Raw genomic sequence first — 16,419 nt, 5'->3', positions numbered from 1 at the left:
GAGACCCTCTCTCCGGGGCTCATGCAAGTGGAGGTGTGGCCCCTGAGAGCCAGGCCGCCTTAAATTTTGTCCCAGTGCTGTCTGGCCCGCTGCATGGGCTGCTGCAAGGACTCCTGGGAAGAGGAGCCCCTGTCACTGCTCTGTCCTATATCCTGAGTGACTCCGATGTCAGGTGTGCCCTCCCGCCCCCCGCCTCCACCAGTCTTATGAGTCTGAAGGTTTAGTGATTCCAAGAAGAAACCCTCTGGGGTGGGGGTGGGGTGGCCAAAAAGGGTTAAATTCTTCCGGGTGGGAGGAGGGGGATGTATCACCCTGGCCCTCACCTTCCTAACTGATCTCCCTGGCCTCTGTGAATGGTACCAGCTGTCCCCACTAGACACACCTCGTCACACAGCCCTGCACAATTCTGTCCTCATGCTCAAACAACCATCTTAAGGCATGGGTCCCACAACTTGCTGCCTTGTTCTGTTCATTCAGAAACGTGTGGGAGTGTTTCCTGGACTGGGAGGCTGGAGCAGTCAGTCTGGCCTCTCTGGCCACGGTCCCCTCTGCCCATCAGGCCCCTTGCAGCATCCAGCCCTGGGCAGGCACTTAGCTCAGCTGGCTGCATTACTTGTCACAACCAGCCATCTGGGGTGGGAATTCTGCAGGGAGTAGTTCCCCTTCTGCCTCTTGGGGAAAACTGAAGCCCAGCATGGGCAAGTAAACCATCCAAGACCACACAGCAGGTGGAGGCAGGGTCAGGACCAACACTCAAGCCTCCTTTCTACGGCACCCCTAGAGCTCTGGGCTTGGAGCTGGTCAAATCTGAGTTTAGGTCCTCATCCTGTTGCTTGCTCACTGGGTGCCAAGGACAAGAGACTTCCCCATAGTTTGCCCATCTGTAGAATGGGGTTGTTGTACCAAGGAGAGAAGGTATTAGCACCCTGCACGGACATATCCAGTGCTTTGGAAATGCTGAATGGCTGTCAGAAGCACCACAGATCTTACGGAAAAGCGACCAGCTGGGAGGGCAAGGGCCTTCTCTGGGTGGAAGGACAGGTTTCTAGCCCAGGATGGGGGCTGCTCCAACCCTCCGAGGGGTGGTGGCGGGAACCCCTCAGTCGGTACCTGTCCAGCGGGAGGGGACACGTGAGCAGGGCCACGACCACCTCGGTCATGAAGGAGCTGGCCAGGAGGGAGACGGGCAGCAGGGCCACCTCGCGGGCCCGTGGCTCCTGGATGTGGTTCAGCTGCATGTAGATGGCCTGCATGATTTCTGGGATCTGGGGCACAGCCAGGGGCGGCCGTGAGCAGGCGGGTGGCCGGTTGGAGAAGGCCCGAGGCAGGCATGGGGAGATCATGGAGATGAGAGGAGGAAGGAAGTGGGGGTGACAGGATAGAGTGGCAGGGGAGAGGAGAGAGAGAGAGAGGAGGGCCCCAGCAGAGAGAGGGGAGACAGGGGGGAGCGGCACGCCTGTTCCTTCCCTGGGAGACAGCCAGGGGTCCTCACTGCCCTCCCCACCCCCACCGGATCAAGTGAGTTCTTTCTCACCCGCAAGTCGAGGCACCTAGAACTCACCACCACCACCACCCCTGCCCCGCCCTGGTGCCTTGGGGTTCCGGCACCCCCCATCCTGCCACTGCCAGATGGCCGGTCCCAAGGGATGAGCAGGCCCTGCGGGGTCTCCCTGCCCAGCCCCTGCCCGCAGGGGGCCTTACCACCTCCACCACCTTGTGGTGGTACCACTCCAGCACCGAGCTGATGGTGACCTCCGAGGCCAGCTGCATCATCTCCCCCAAGTCCTTCTCCCGGGCTTCTGAGCTGCCTTTCAAGCCTTCCAGGGCTGCTACCAGCAGGTCCTTCACCTGCTGGGGTCCCAGGAAGTCTCCAAATTCCTGAAACAGGCACAGAGGCACTGACACCCATGGACAGACCCCTAGCGACGCACGCAGAAGTCAGCAGGCAGGCCACGCATACTCTGTTCATCTGTGGCTGTCCAACCCTTTGGGGAGGAGCTACAAAAGAAGGGGCGACATGGCCCCTGCTCCCAGAAGAGGGGGTATGCTTCTGGGCACAGACCAGGGGAGGTCGGGGCACTCGGGGTGGGGCCCATGTGGTTGGGAAAGGCTTCCTTAAAGGGGACTTGAGCTCGGAAAGAGGGAAGGCGGGGACAAGGCACTGGGGCGGGCTGTTTCCAGGAAGGCCCCGGGGCTGATGGGCAGCAGGCGGTCACCGCGATCACACGCAGAATATTCTGGCATGGGCAGACAGGGTTGTAGGGCCCCAGGAATCGCATGTTGCTCTCATACAGCTCCTTCTTATTGGTCTCTTCCTTATCTCTGGCTCCTGCAAGAAGAAAGCCTGCTCCGTAAGGCCCGACCACCCCCTTTTTTTTGTTTTTTTAAACTTTTTATTAAACATAGATGTAGGAAGTACACAAATCGTAGGTAACCAGCTTGGCCCATTGTTACGTAGTGAATATGTTCATGTAAGCCGGCACCCAGGTCAAGACACAGAATGTGGTCAGCGCCCCAGAAGCGCCTCTTGGCTCCCTTTCAGTCCTCTGTCCCCTCCCCTACCCGGGGTGACCACTGTCCTGGCTCCTAAACCCACAGGTTAGATGTCTTGGTGCCGTGTCGCTTTCCACCGTGTGAAGACACCAGCATTTCTCTCTCCTACTTCCGACGGACATTTGGGTCGTCTCCAGCTGTAGTGCTGCTCGAACATTCTGGTATGCCTAGTCCGTGCCTTTTGGGGAATGTTAGGCACACATTTGTTAGGTACGTAGCTAGGGGTGTAATTGCTGGGCCCAAGGGTGGATCTAGGCTCAGCTTCAGGGGATGCTGACAAATGGTGTTCCGGTGGGGACCAGACATGCGTCCACGGGCGGGGCACGAGGGCCCCCGTGGCTGCACATCCCACGAAGCGAGCTGCGTGTTTCCCGTTTGCTGTCCTGGTGCGTGTGTAGCGATACCTCTACACTACCCTGGCCTTCCCACACTCCCTTTTCTGCCTTTTTTCCCTTTAGCACCCATCATCATCTGACTTTATGTATTACTTGTTTATTTGGTTGTCTCCTGACGACAAGAAGCTAAGTTCAATAGGGAGGATTATTTAACTTCGTTGCTGTATTTTTGGTGTCTAGAATACACCTGGCATGTTTTTTGCTGAAGGAAACATATTTCAGGCTCGTTTCCTAAGGCCTTATTGTGGCCCAGCCTGGGTCCTACCTGGATCCCCCCCAGGGTATGCAAGACATAAACAGAAGAAAGGACCGTCGAGGCAGAGGGACTATATGGACCAGATGTGTGGGTTGTCTGTAAAGGGAGGAAGCTTGACACCTGGAATCAGACAGACCCAGGTTCAAAGCCAAGCTTTGCTGCTGGCTACACTCAGTGGGCGTGGACAAACCACGTCACCCTTGAGAATCTAACAGTGCGGGTCTGGGGGTCACCAGAGAAAATACAAGACACCCAGTTAAATGTGATTTCAGATTGCCCGGTCACTCTGCCTCCAGAGCCAGGAAAGTTGAAACAACATGCCGAAGTCCCTTGGGCAAGGTCGGGACTGTGGAGAAAGGGGAGGAGGCAGGTAACAGCGGAGACTCTGTGCCCCTAGGTTCAGTGCCAGCTGGGTGCCTGTGTCAGCTCATTTCACGTCACCGGCTCCCTAAAGCTGGATCCGGCATTGTTCTCCCACCTGCAGGTCTTAGCTACTCCAGACGCTAACGTGGGACCTGTTCTTTGTTCATTCGTTCAATAGAAGATTCACCGAGCACCCACCCCGTGCCCAGGCCCAGGGCCGGTGGTGAATTAAGACACAGCCTTGCCCTGCTCTCAGCACATGAGAGCTACCGTGCCCGAGTGGGCATAGGGTGCCATCGTAGGGCTGTGCAAATGGGAGTCACAAATTACACTTGGGCACCTGGGTGGCTCAGTCGCTTGAGTGCCTGACTCTTGGTTTCAGCTCAGGTCGTGATTCCAGAGCTGTGGGATGCAGCCCCGCATCGGGTTCTGCGCTGAGAGTGAGACCTGCTTAAGATTCTCTTTCTCTCCCTCTGCCCCTCCCCCACTCATTCATTTTCTCTCTCTCAAAAAATTTTTTCGTAAATAAAAATAATTGTTAAAAATGACACTGGAAGGCGAGGAGGGGCTCGGATAGAAGGACTGCTTAAATCAAAATAGGTTTGTTTGTAGCCCTTCTCCTCTGGTTCTGTGGGGACTGAGACTTCATACCAGCTTCTGCAGACCCCACGGGAGGCTCCAGCAGATTCCCAGGCTGAGCACCTGCCCAGAAGCCTCGCCTCAGAGGCACGCCGAAGGGCTTACGTTTTTGGAGCTCCAGGATGGTGTAGAGGATGATGATGCCGTCCAGAGCCTTCCGGCCAATCTCCTCATCAGGATCTCCAATGCGAAGGATGAGCCTCCCCAGCAGAAGCCCCAGCGCCGGAAACCCCGAGGACATCTGTTTGTGTCATAACTTTAGGGACTGGGTCTTAAAGGTTCAGTAATACTATACAGTAAATAGTGACCAGAGCTGGATGGTCTGGCCCTGATAGCAGAGTCCTCTGAGGATGACAAGGGTCACCTGGCAATCTCTGGACAGATGCATGGGCTCCCTTAGAGCCAGGAAGATTCTCCCTATGAGTGTCCTCCCCTCCCAGGGGCCACTCACAAAGAAAGGCAGGGTCAGAAGCATGTGGTTCAACACAGAGACGTTGCTGTTCACAGCCCGTGCTCGCTCATGGGTCTTCCCGGAGTTCATCCAGGGCCCCAGGGGCTGTGAGGACAAGGACGAGACTCAGAGCTACAGGTTGGAGGCCAGCCTCTCCTGCCTGGGTGGGCAGGTCGACCTTCACCAATCAGCAGGAAGCTTCCAGGGAGGGCATAAAGGCAACTGTCCACAGCCCTCCTGCTCCTCCTGGAGCATAGGGAGACACGGGAGCCAGGACTGAAAGTCCAGAGGGAGGACGAAGGCCAGTGGGGAGAGAGATGAACGGTGGGGAGTCACGATAAAGAGAGAGACAGGGATGAGAGTAGAGAAGGCAAAGAGATAGGGGCAGCTAGAACAGGAAAACGGGGGATAGGGAGAGAGTGACAGAGAAGGGGTTTGGAAAAGGGCCTGCACGAGCGACAGGGAGGCAGAACACTGGCACGAGATGACACCCGGAACTCAAACCCCTCCTTCTGGGCACAGCCTCCCCACCGCCCCCCAGCCAGGTCTCCTTTCCTCTCCGTCCTTCCTCTCCTCCCTGCCCCCACACCTCCAAGATGCTCTTCAGCCCAGCAGGAGTGGGGTCCTCGACAAAGAGGGCGTTGAGCAGTGTCTGCAGGGCATCCAGGGTCTGTCGGTAAAGTGTCTGTGGACAGGAGGAGGACCAAGCCACTAGGGGGTCTCTGGAGCAGACCCCGGCCCCAGGCAACCCCTCCTGTGGGTGAGGGGTGGAGGGGCATTTGGACCCATGAGAGCCGCTTTCTGGTCCCACCTCTGAGACTAACTTGAGGTGCGATATGGGAGGAATTACTCCCCCCACCCCTGCACGGGTTACGATTTCCTTACCAACAAATTAATAATTATTAGCATGTACTCCTACCTTCAAGGAGGAAGCAGAGAACTCCCCACCACTACTGAGACTCTACCATGGGCCAAGTCAGTGCCCGGTGATTTGAACCACCATATCACTCTGTCCTCAAAGCGGTTTTCTCATTTTACAAATGACGAAACACTTGTCCAACGTCACACAACAAGGTGGTTTCAAGTCATGAGGAGCAAATGAGAGGCTGGGTAGGAAAATGGCACTAGAACAGTAGAAGCCAGATAACCAGGAGGGCCAGCCTTGCTTTTAATTCTTGTCTCTGGGAAGTGCTCCGATACTTTTTTTCTGTGCTACTCCTAGACCCAAACAGATTTTCCAGGCTGCCCCTTCAGGGAGCCACCTCTCCCCAGGTTCCTCTTCCCTTGGCCGCACCACAGTCCCAGGATTGTCCTAGGAAGGTGCAGGCATCACACATACACAAGGCTGAGTAGTGGGTTTGAGCCACTCTGGGAAGACCCTCTGTCCCCTGCCTCCTTTCCTTCTGCCAGCTCCTCACATCTGCCTCCCAGGTTGCCACTGTCCAGGCTTCCCCAGTCTGTGCACAGCCGGGTTACACCACAACCACCAAGCCAGCCTCACTTGCCAACTACCTCCTCCTTCCCTCCCATCTGCAGCCCATCCCTGTGCAGCACTGACCTCTGCTGTCTGAGCCTGGTACTGCAAGAGGGCTGCCTGCTCTCTTCCCCGGGCAGGAGGGATTCTCCACCTCTCCTTTGGGTCTTCTCTCAGTGCCCCACCTCCCAGGACCCAGAGCCCTCATGCTGCCAGGGAGGCCTGGGCCCCACTGCTCTCTAGCCTCGCTTCCCAGCGCTCTAGCCTCCGACCTCGGGGCTCCGGCCACATTGCTTCCTTGTCATCCTTGCAGTCACCATATTCTTGCTGTCCTCAGGCCACTGCACAGGCTGTTCCCTCTGCCTGGCAGGCCCTTCCTTCTGGCATCCCTCTCAGCTAACCAGCTCTCTTTAACCTCTCAGCTGCAACACCAGGACCGCCGACCCCCACGTAGGCCAGGACACCCATTCCAGGCTCTTTATAGCACCGAGTACTTCTTGTCTGCAACACTTACCACTGTTGCTAGTTTGCATTTATGTGTGTGCTTCTTTGACAAGGTCCATCCCCCCCCGCCCCCCCCCGCCCCCCTGTACTGCGTCCCCCACCCCGTGGTACTTTGGGAGTGGGCATTGTTGATATTTGCTGAATGGGCTGCCTCCCTCTGGGCTAACACTCCTCCCCCTGAACCCCACCCACTGACCCTATCGCCTACCCTAAGGGTCACCTCCACCCACTCCTCCTGGGACAACCCTGCCGAGGTTGGAAGACGCTCACACGAGCCCCCCTCGAGGTTCTCTACTTCTCTAGACCTCACCCCAGCTCACCCCGTCCTCAGCCCCCCTCCTCCCAATTGTGGCCACCTCCTCTGGCCATGGCAACACATGCTCACCTCCCCCTCGTAGGGTAGGGCCTGGAAGTGGACAGAGCGCTCCCGCTCCCGGTGAGCGATCCCTTATTCACCAAACAGTTATCAAGGGCCTGCTCGGGCCAGGAGAGGTGAGGTACACTGCCCAAGGTCAGGCAGCTTCAGCAGGAGTGTGAAGAGTCCTATCTGCCTTCTGGAATGCCCTTTCTCTCCCCGCTGGGAGTTCCGAAACGCACCTCGCTCGAAGGACACTGATAGCCCGGAGGGCTCACCTGTATGGCCTCCGCCTTGGCCTCGTCTTTCTCCTGCATGGCCTGCACAGAGGGCAGGGAGAACACACTCTTCACGCATGTGCTGACCAGCTCTGACCTTTCTCGCACACCCAGCACGGGCTGGGTGTGACTGGGGGGTGGGGGAGAGACAGAAAACCGGACGCGGAGTGAGGGAGGGGCCCCTGGGCGGGAGGCGGGAAGCTAAGGCTGCAGGGCTGGGAGGAGGGCCCCTAGCTGGGGGCTTGGGCCTGGCCTGAGCACAGTGAGGTGGGGAGGAGGGAAAGGGGAGGGCCTCGGGGGAGGCGGGAGGGAAGGTCACAGGACCAGGCGGGCACCAAGGACAGGCCTCGGGAGAGACAGACGGAGCCCAGAGAAGCGAGGAAAGGGCTGGGGGTCGGGGAGAGGGCTGTGGACACCTCAGCTGGGTCAGCGTCTCCATGGCCTGCCAGCGGACGGTGCTCGAGAGGGAATCCAGTGGCTCCTCCTGGATCTGCCTCTGGACAGGAGACCACAGAGGGGCCAATGAGGGGGGCAAGGCTACTGCAGGTGCCCAGGACCGAGGCCACCACTCCTCCCGGGGCTCAGACCGCAGGAGCCCCTGAGCCTGGACAGAACTCCCCACCTCCATGCCGCACAGGGCCTCCGGCAGGGAGAGCCAGCTCACTGCTCAAACCCTGTCCTGAGCTCTCAGGTCAAGGCCACCAAAAACACCCCACACCCTAACCAGCCGCACCTCACACGTGGCGCTCAGCAGGTCAGCAAGAACTGCTTTGGCAGCCCCGTGGTAAGGAGGTATATTTGGGCCGCCGACTGGCCCAAAGCAAAAAATACCATGAATGGCTCTTGGGGGGGTGGGGGGATGGAGGTGGATTCCTTTAAAAACGTCCTAATGGGGGCGCCTGGGTGGCGCAGTCGGTTAAGCGTCCGACTTCAGCCAGGTCACGATCTCGCGGTCCGTGAGTTCGAGCCCCGCGTCAGGCTCTGGGCTGATGGCTCGGAGCCTGGAGCCTGTTTCCGATTCTGTGTCTCCCTCTCTCTCTGCCCCTCCCCCGTTCATGCTCTGTCTCTCTCTGTCCCAAAAATAAATAAATGTTGAAAAAAAAAAAAAAAAAAAAAAAAAAAAAAAAAAAAACGTCCTAATGACTCCTCACTTTGGATCTAGCATCTGCACACAGTAGATGCTCAATTAACGTTAGTTAAATGAAGTTATCAAGGGCGAGGATTTTATGTAAAGGATCCAAAGCTAAACATGATTTCGGGGACCTCAGTGGCCTAAACCAGTCTGGTGGACAACTGAGAAGGGACTGTATTTAGCAAGATGATAAGAAGCTCTTGGAAGTTTCCCACCAGGAGGAATTTCTGGGGAAAGAATGTATTAAATAATAATGACTGCCCCAGGCGCCCGAGGCTCTCCAGGGAACTCACCACTGGTTGTGTCCTCACCACAAACAAGCCAGTGAGGCAGGCATTACCACAGGTACTTAGGAGGTGAGAAGGCTCACAGGGCTCAGAGAAGGGAAATGGCCCATCAAGCTCCTCAGGGTGGCGGAGGGCAGTTACAGGTGGACTGAGGCTTGAGGTCAAGCGTCCTGCCTCCTCCACTGTCCTCCTCCCACCTCAAGCCGTGTCTCATCAGTGGGTGGACGGGGACGTCCACCTCCTCCCCACCCAGCACTCCAGACCCGCACGAGGTTCCCACACCATCATCTTCTTCATCAAGGTCCTCTTCTCTACGTCCACTTCGAGCGCATCCTGGCTCTCCTGGAGGGTGATGACATTCTCCACCTCGGAGGCAGCAGAGGGCAAAGCCACAGGGTGAGAGGCACGCTGACCCCCGCCCTCAGGGACCACCGTGCACTCCCACCAGCCACCGCCACCCCAGCCCCAGCCGCCAGCCCCTAAGCATGGGCTCCAGAGGAATGAGAAATCGCGGTGGGGGTACAGATTTGAGAAGGCCATGAGAGTGAGGACTAGGGGGTTGGATAATCCCTGAAGGGCAGCATTTGGAGGAGAACCAGAATTCAGTGCAAAGCACTCCCCCTCTCCAGTCAACTGAGGGAGAAGAGGCAGGAGTTGATGGAACAGAAGAGGTGCGGAGACCTTCCGGCTGAAATCCCACGATTATTAAAACCTTTTAAGGGCTTTTTAGTACCCACTCTTTTTTTTTTTTAATGTTTATTTATTTTTGAGAGAGAGACAGTGACAGAGTGTGAGCGGGGAAGAGCAGAGAGAGAGGGAGACACAATCCGAGGCAAGTTCCAGGCTCCGAGCTGTCAGCACAGAGCCTGCTGCGGGGCTCGAACTCACAAACCGTGAGATCATGACCTGAGCGGAAGTCAGACGCTTAACTGATCGAGCCGCCCAGGCACCCCCTTTAGTATCCACTCTTAAGGGCACATCCTAGTCAGATCAAGGCATTCTGCCACCTGAGAGAGGGAATACCTTTACCAGTGTCCAATTAATCTATTCGTTCTCATTCTTTTCAGGTAGAAGAAGAAAAAAAGACGCGAAATAGATAAAATACCTTCATGTAGTAAGAAAGCGAAGCAAGGGAACATGATGGGCAGTGTGGTGGGTGAAAGATGCCACAAGTTCTTCCCACTGCAGTCAAGAGGACATATAGCCCTTGAATCTGGGCTCATCTTACTGCTTGCTTGGACCAATAGAATGCCATGGCAGTGAGGACGAGCCAGTTCCTGGCCTAGCCCTTAAGGGAACTGGCAGCCTTTTCCTTCCAGAAGCCAGCTGCCATGCTATAAGCAAGCCCAGCTAGATATGGAATGAGGACACTGTGTGGAGAGAGACCCTGGAAGATGAGGGTCATCTTGGATGTTAGGGCCCCTGCTCCCGAGTGACCTCAGTCTACACCACTCAGAGCAGCAGGGCCACCTCACTGAGCCCAGACAATCTCAGAATTGTCATACAAGCCAGCAGTTCCACCTCCGGGTATTTAGCTGAAGAAATCAAAAACACTAATTCTAAAAGATGTGCCAACACCGTGTTCATTGTAGCGTTATTTACAACAGCCAAGATATGGAAGCAGCCTGAGTGTCCATCGAGAGATGAATGGATAAAGGAGATGTGTGGGATTTACACACACACACACACACACACACACACACAGGAATATTATTCAGCCATCAAAAAGAATGAGATCTTGCCATTTGCGACAACATGGATGGACCTAAGGGGCATTATGCTAAGTGAAAGAAATCAGAGAAAGGAAAACACTGTATGATTTCACTTAGATGTGGAATCTAAAAGACAAAGCAGATGAACCAATGAAAGAGAATAGAAACAGATTCACAGATACAGAAAACATGCTGGTGGCCGCCAGAGGGGAGGGAGCTGGGGGGATGGGCAAAATAGGAGAAGGAGATTAAACAGCACAAACTTCCCATTATAAAATAATTACGACACAGGGATGCAATGTACGACATAGGCAATAGCTAATAATATTGTAACAACTTTGTGTGGTGACAGGGGGTAGCTAGGTTTATCACCTGTTTCCCCAAACTAGAATGTTACTTCGCTGTAGCATCTCTAGTGCCTGAAACAATGCCTTGCACATAGTAGGGACTCAACAAGATTTGTTGAATGACTGCAATAATCAACCCTATTTGTTGCAGACACCATGCTCAGTGCTGTGCACTCACTTCAACTTTATTATGCCTGTTTTGGGGCACCTGGGTGGCTCAGTCGGTTAAGCATCCTACTTCAGCTCTGGTCACGATCTCACTGTTTGTGGGTTCGAGCCCCACATCGGGCTCTGTGCTGATAGCTCGGAGCCTGGAGCTTGTTTCAGATTCTGCATCTTCCTTTCTCTCTCTGCCCCTTCCCCCCCCTCCCCTCCCCTGCTCATGCTCTGTCTCTCTCTCTCTCAAAAAAAAAAAAAAAAACAAAAACAAAAACATTATTACACCCATTTTGTAGATTAGAAGAAACTTTCTGGCAGCAGAAACAAGTGCAAAGGCCCTGGGGCAGGATTGAGTGTGGCAAGAATGAGAAAGAGAGAAGGGCCAGTGTGGGAAGGTAGACAACTGGAAGAATGCCATGTGATGAAGACCAATGGTCCCAAAATGCAAGACCTTTTCTTAGTCCTGTCACCCTCTCTCCATCCCCCACCCTGTGCCACCCCAGGGATTGGAGCTTGCCTCTGAAGCAGCCTGAGGGCAGGGCCTCCCTCTTCCATGGCCCGGCCTGGGTGGATCTCCCACCTCCAGGTTCTGTCTGCCAGCCAGTCTCCCCCTCCCCCACACTGCATGTGTTCACACTCGTGTCCACCAACCTGTCCAGTCTGCCTCCACTGGCCCTCACCAAGTCCTGTAGATGCTGGCTTTCTCTGGCCTCCCAAAGCCCAGACCTGGGTTGGGAATGTGGCCTGAAAATGGCCATTTCTAGCCTTTCTTCCCCTTTTAGAGACCCTCTCACAGTTGGTTCAGTTGTCCAAAAAACATTTATTGAGCACCTATGATGTGCCCGGCACTGGTCTAGATTTTGGGGATAGAGCTGTGACTAGGAGACAAAAATCCCCGATTTATGGAGGATACATTCCAGAGTGATAGGCTAACAAAAAGTAAGATGAACTAGTAAAGCATATTGTACATCAGATGGTGATGAGTCCCATGGAGAAAAGAAGAGCCAGCAGAGAAACAGGGTCTGCTGGGGCTAAAGAGTGAGGGAGGGGCATCCCAGGAAAGTCATCTGGGGGGGTGGGCAGGAAGCATACCAGAGCCATCTTGGTGCCATCGTCTCTCTTCCCCGGCATGTCCACCAGGCATGAGGCCACTTCACTGAAGGCTCCTGAATGTCATAGTTTCAATGAGGAGATAAGAGGGAGAGTAAGGATACAGTGCAGTTCTGGTGCCACAGTTCTGTCTCCCGTCCCCCGCTGGGCCCCTCCAATCTTTATTCCCCCAGCAGCCAGACTGAGCTCCCTTCCCTAAAAGGCTTCAGGGGCACCCATTCCACTGAGAGTGAAGCCGCCATGCTTGTCAGTGCCTCCAAGGCCCTCCAAGGCCGCCATGCTTGTTAGTGCCTCCAAGCCCTCAGTGTCCGCTGTTGTCCCGCCTCCCCAGCCCACCTCCTGCTGCTCTCCTCATGCTCGCCATGCTCTCGCCATTCTATCCTCCTTCCAGACCAGGGAAAGCTTCCCCATCAGGGCCTTTGCCCCAGTGGTCACTCTACTACCCCACGTGGTGCCACTCGACTGCCGTAAGCCGTTGGCCAGCTAGGGCTCTCGTTCAAATCTCTGCTTGCCTGCCACTCTTCAGAGAGGTCTCCCTGACCTGCAGGGTAAAGGAGGGCTCACTACGGTCCTCTTGTGCATCATCCTATTCTCTTCTTTTGGCTGTTATCACAATGTGTAATTAAACTCTGATTTGTGAGAGTAGATACCCTGTTTTGTCAGCCCTGGATTTCCTCATCGTTCCGCTGGTGAAAGAGGCCCTTCTCCCCCATGGGCTACCCTTTCCACGTAGCCAGGTGATGAATTATGCAAGCCCACCCATCATCTCCTCTTCAGATAGGGGTGGGCCTGGAACCCACGCTTGGCCAGTGAAAGCATCCCATGCCCCCAGCCATGGTGATTGGCCCAGGGATGGGCTTTTAGCTGAACAGGACCACTAGGGCCCTTTATTTAAGAACACTGTGGGGGGGGGGGGCACCTGGGTGGTTCAGTCCGTTAAGCGGCCAACTTCAGCTCAGGTCATGATCTCGCGGTCTGTGAGTTCAAGCCCTGCGTCAAGCTCTGTGCTGACAGCTCAGAGCCTGGAGCCTGCTTCGGATTCTGTGTCTCCCTCTCTCTCTGCCCCTCCCCTGCTTGCTCTATGTCCCTCTCTCTCTCTCTCCCAAAAATAATAAACATTAAAAAGAAATGGTGAGGGGCGCCTGGGTGGCGCAGTCGGTTAAGCGTCCGACTTCAGCCAGGTCACGATCTCACGGTCCATGAGTTCCAGCCCCGCGTCGGGCTCTGGGCTGATGGCTCAGAGCCTGGAGCCTGTCTCCGATTCTGTGTCTCCCTCTCTCTCTGCCCCTCCCCCGTTCATGCTCTGTCTCTCTCTGTCCCAAAAATAAATAAACGTTGAAAAAAAAAATTAAAAAAAAAAAAAAAAGAAAAGAAATGGTGAGCTTTCAAAACCCAAAAAGAGAATGGCCTCTCTCCTTCTGAGGGCCTTTAAGTGCGTGGAACTTTATTCGGGGCCACCTTGGCCACTAAAGGCTTCTGGAGGAGCCGATAGGGAGAGGCAGAGTCACCAAGCATAGTGAACACAGCTTCCTCCAAGATCTTGTCTCCTAGGTACCATTTTCCACTGAAAGGAACAAGGCTCCTTGGAGAAATGGCTGAGTCTGGGACTTGGACAGGAAAGTACAGAACAAGGCTGAGACATCTTGTACCCGAAAACAAGGAAGAGAGCTTACTTAAGGAATGATGGGGACATGTCAGAGAGAGACACAAAAGCTTGCTTAAAGGGGATCCCATTGGCCACACTGGGGGCAATATAAGCATCACAATAATAGCATCTACTGGGTAGAGTCCAGGGATATATCTTACAACACAGAGAACAGCCCTCCCACACCCACACCCACACCCACATCCACACAACAGAGAATTCTCTAACACAAAACGTCAATAACAGCAGGGTTGAGAAACCCTGCCCCAGAAGAAGGGATATCGAATGAAAAAGGTCACAAGGGAGGTTCTGGGCTGCCAGAAAAGATCTATGTCTTTTTTTTTTTTAATATATGAAATTTATTGTCAAATTGGTTGTCTTTTTTTTTTTTAAATGTTTATTCATTTGAGAGAGACAGTGTGCGTGGGGGAGGAGCAGAGAGAGGGAGACACAGAATCCGAAGCAGGCTCCAAGCTCCAAGCTGTCAGCACAGAGCCCAAAATGGGGCTTGAACTCCCAAACCAAGAGATCATGACCTGAGCTGGAGTCGGACGCCCAACCAACTAAGCCACCCAGGCACCCCAAGAGCTATGTCTTGATCTGTGTGATAGTTACCAAGATGCATACAGATGTAAATATTCACCAAGCTGTACGCTTGAGATTCGTAGTACACTTTACATATTTTACTGATACATGTTATATACCTTGGAAAAGTTTTTTTTTTTATGTTTACTTTTGAGAGAGAGACAGAATGTGAAGTGGGGGAGGGGCAGAGAGACAGGGAGACAAAGAATTCAAAGCAGGCTCCAGGCTCTGAACCGTCAGCACAAAGCCCGACAGAGGGCTCAAATTCAGGAACCATGAGATCATGATCTGAGCTGACGTCGGACGCTTAACTGACTGAGCCACCCAGGCGCCCCATCTTGGAAAAGTTTTTAAAAGGCTAATACAGGGGCGCCTGGGTGGCTCAGTCGGTTGAGTGTCCGACTTTGGCTCAGGTCACGATCTCACGGTCCGTGAGTTCGAGCCCCGCGTCAGGCTCTGGGTTGATGGCTTGGAGCCTGGAGCCTGCTTCTGATTCTGTGTCTCCCTCACTCTCTGCCCCTCCCCCATTCATGCTCTGTCTCTCTCTGTCCCAAAAATAAATAAACGTTAAAAAAATTTTTTTTAAAAAAAGGCTAATACAATTTGAAAATACATTGTCTTTTAAAATGCAAATGAACGAAACGTTCCTATCAAACAGCAAAGATTGACTCTAAATGACCAAAACGATCTTGAAAAAAAAAAAGGTGCTGGACTCACACTTCCTGATTTCAAAACTTACTACAAAGCTCTAGGAATCCAGACAGTGTGGTTTGGGCATAAGGACAGACATATAGACCAATGGAATTATATAGAGATCCCAGAAATAAACCCTCATATGTGTGGTCAGTTGATTTTTGACAAGGGTGCCAAGACCATTCGGTGTGGAAAGGGTGGCCTTTTCAAGAAATAGTTCTGGTCAAATTGGACATCCACATGCAAAAGAATGAAGTTGGACCCCCACCTCACACTACATACAAAAATTAAGTCGGAGACGAAGCTTAAAAGCTAAGACTACAAAACGCTTTGAAGAAAGCATAGGAGGAAAACTTTATGACACTGGATATGGCAACAATTTCATAACTATGGCACCAAAAGCACAGACAGTAAAGGAAAAACAAACAAATTGGACTTGGTCAAAATTTAAAGTTTTTGTGCATCAAAGGACACCACCAAGAAAAGACAACTCACAGAATGGGAGAGAACAGTTGCAAATGACACATCTGATAGGGAAGTAATAGCCACAATATATAAGAAAAACTCAACAACAAAAAACAACCAAATTTGAAAATGGGCAAAGGATTTGAATAGCTGTTTTTCTCGAGAGGATATACAAACGGCCAATAAGCACATGAAAAGATGCTCAAAATCAGTAGTCATTAGGGAAATGCAAATCAAAGTCATGATGAGATACCGCTTTACAGCCTTTAGGACGTCTATTATAAAAATGTTTCTGAAAAATAACAAGTGTTGGCAAGGGGAGAGTAGTCGTGCAGAAATTGGAACCCTTGTGCGTTGCTGGGGGAAATGCAAAACAGTACAGCTACTCTGGGAAATAGTTTAGCAGTTTCTCAAAAAGCTAAACATAGAACAACCATGTGATCCAGCAATTCCACTCCTAGGTATACCTAAAGGAATTGAAAATAATGATTCAAACAGATATTTGCACTCTGGTGTTTATGTAACAGCAGCCTGAGTCACAATAGCCTAGAAGTGGAAACACCCAAGTGCCCACCCATGGGTAAAAATGGACAAATAAAATGTAATACACATCTGAAATTTTATTCAACTATAAAAGGAAATGAAGTACTGATCCATGCTACAGCATGGATGAACATTATGATAAGTGAAATACACCAGACACAAAAGGACAAATATTACATGATTCCACTTCCATGATATATCTAGAGTAGGCAGATTCACAGAGAAAGAAAATAGATTAGAGTTCAGCAGAGCTTAGGGAGAGAGGCAAGGGGGCTATTGCTTTATAGTACGAGCTTCTGTTTAGAGTAATAAAAAGTTTTGGAACTAGATAGTGGTAATGGTTGTACAAATTGTGAATGGGACTAATGCCGCCGAATTATACACTTTAACACAGAGTTGCCATATGAGCTAGCAATCCTACTCTTAGGTGTATACCAAAGAACAATGAAAACATATCCATACAAAAGTTTATA

At 52.8% G+C, this 16,419-nt stretch overlaps 1 protein-coding gene across 5 annotated transcripts in view; it reads right to left on the bottom strand.

The window, feature by feature from the left end:
* MROH7 (maestro heat like repeat family member 7) overlaps window positions 1-16,419 on the bottom strand; it is a 60,018-nt gene that overhangs the window by 22,092 nt on the left and 21,507 nt on the right. For all 5 annotated transcript variants that reach the window (XM_045477510.1, XM_045477511.1, XM_045477512.1 and 2 more), the window contains exons 4-13: window positions 11,998-12,071; window positions 8,970-9,053; window positions 7,685-7,764; window positions 7,269-7,398; window positions 5,247-5,342; window positions 4,658-4,762; window positions 4,312-4,447; window positions 2,217-2,329; window positions 1,702-1,878; window positions 1,111-1,265 (exon numbers count right to left, since the gene is read on the bottom strand). In XM_045477510.1, the coding sequence (XP_045333466.1) occupies window positions 1,111-1,265; window positions 1,702-1,878; window positions 2,217-2,329; window positions 4,312-4,447; window positions 4,658-4,762; window positions 5,247-5,342; window positions 7,269-7,398; window positions 7,685-7,764; window positions 8,970-9,053; window positions 11,998-12,071 (1,150 nt within the window). The remainder of the gene's footprint in view (window positions 1-1,110; window positions 1,266-1,701; window positions 1,879-2,216; window positions 2,330-4,311; window positions 4,448-4,657; window positions 4,763-5,246; window positions 5,343-7,268; window positions 7,399-7,684; window positions 7,765-8,969; window positions 9,054-11,997; window positions 12,072-16,419) is intronic.

The sequence above is a fragment of the Leopardus geoffroyi genome, chromosome C1 (assembly GCF_018350155.1).
Source record: "Leopardus geoffroyi isolate Oge1 chromosome C1, O.geoffroyi_Oge1_pat1.0, whole genome shotgun sequence".
Lineage (NCBI taxonomy): Eukaryota > Metazoa > Chordata > Mammalia > Carnivora > Felidae > Leopardus > Leopardus geoffroyi.
The sequence above is the reverse complement of the archived record's forward strand: the minus strand, read 5'-3'. Positions and strand labels throughout refer to the sequence as shown.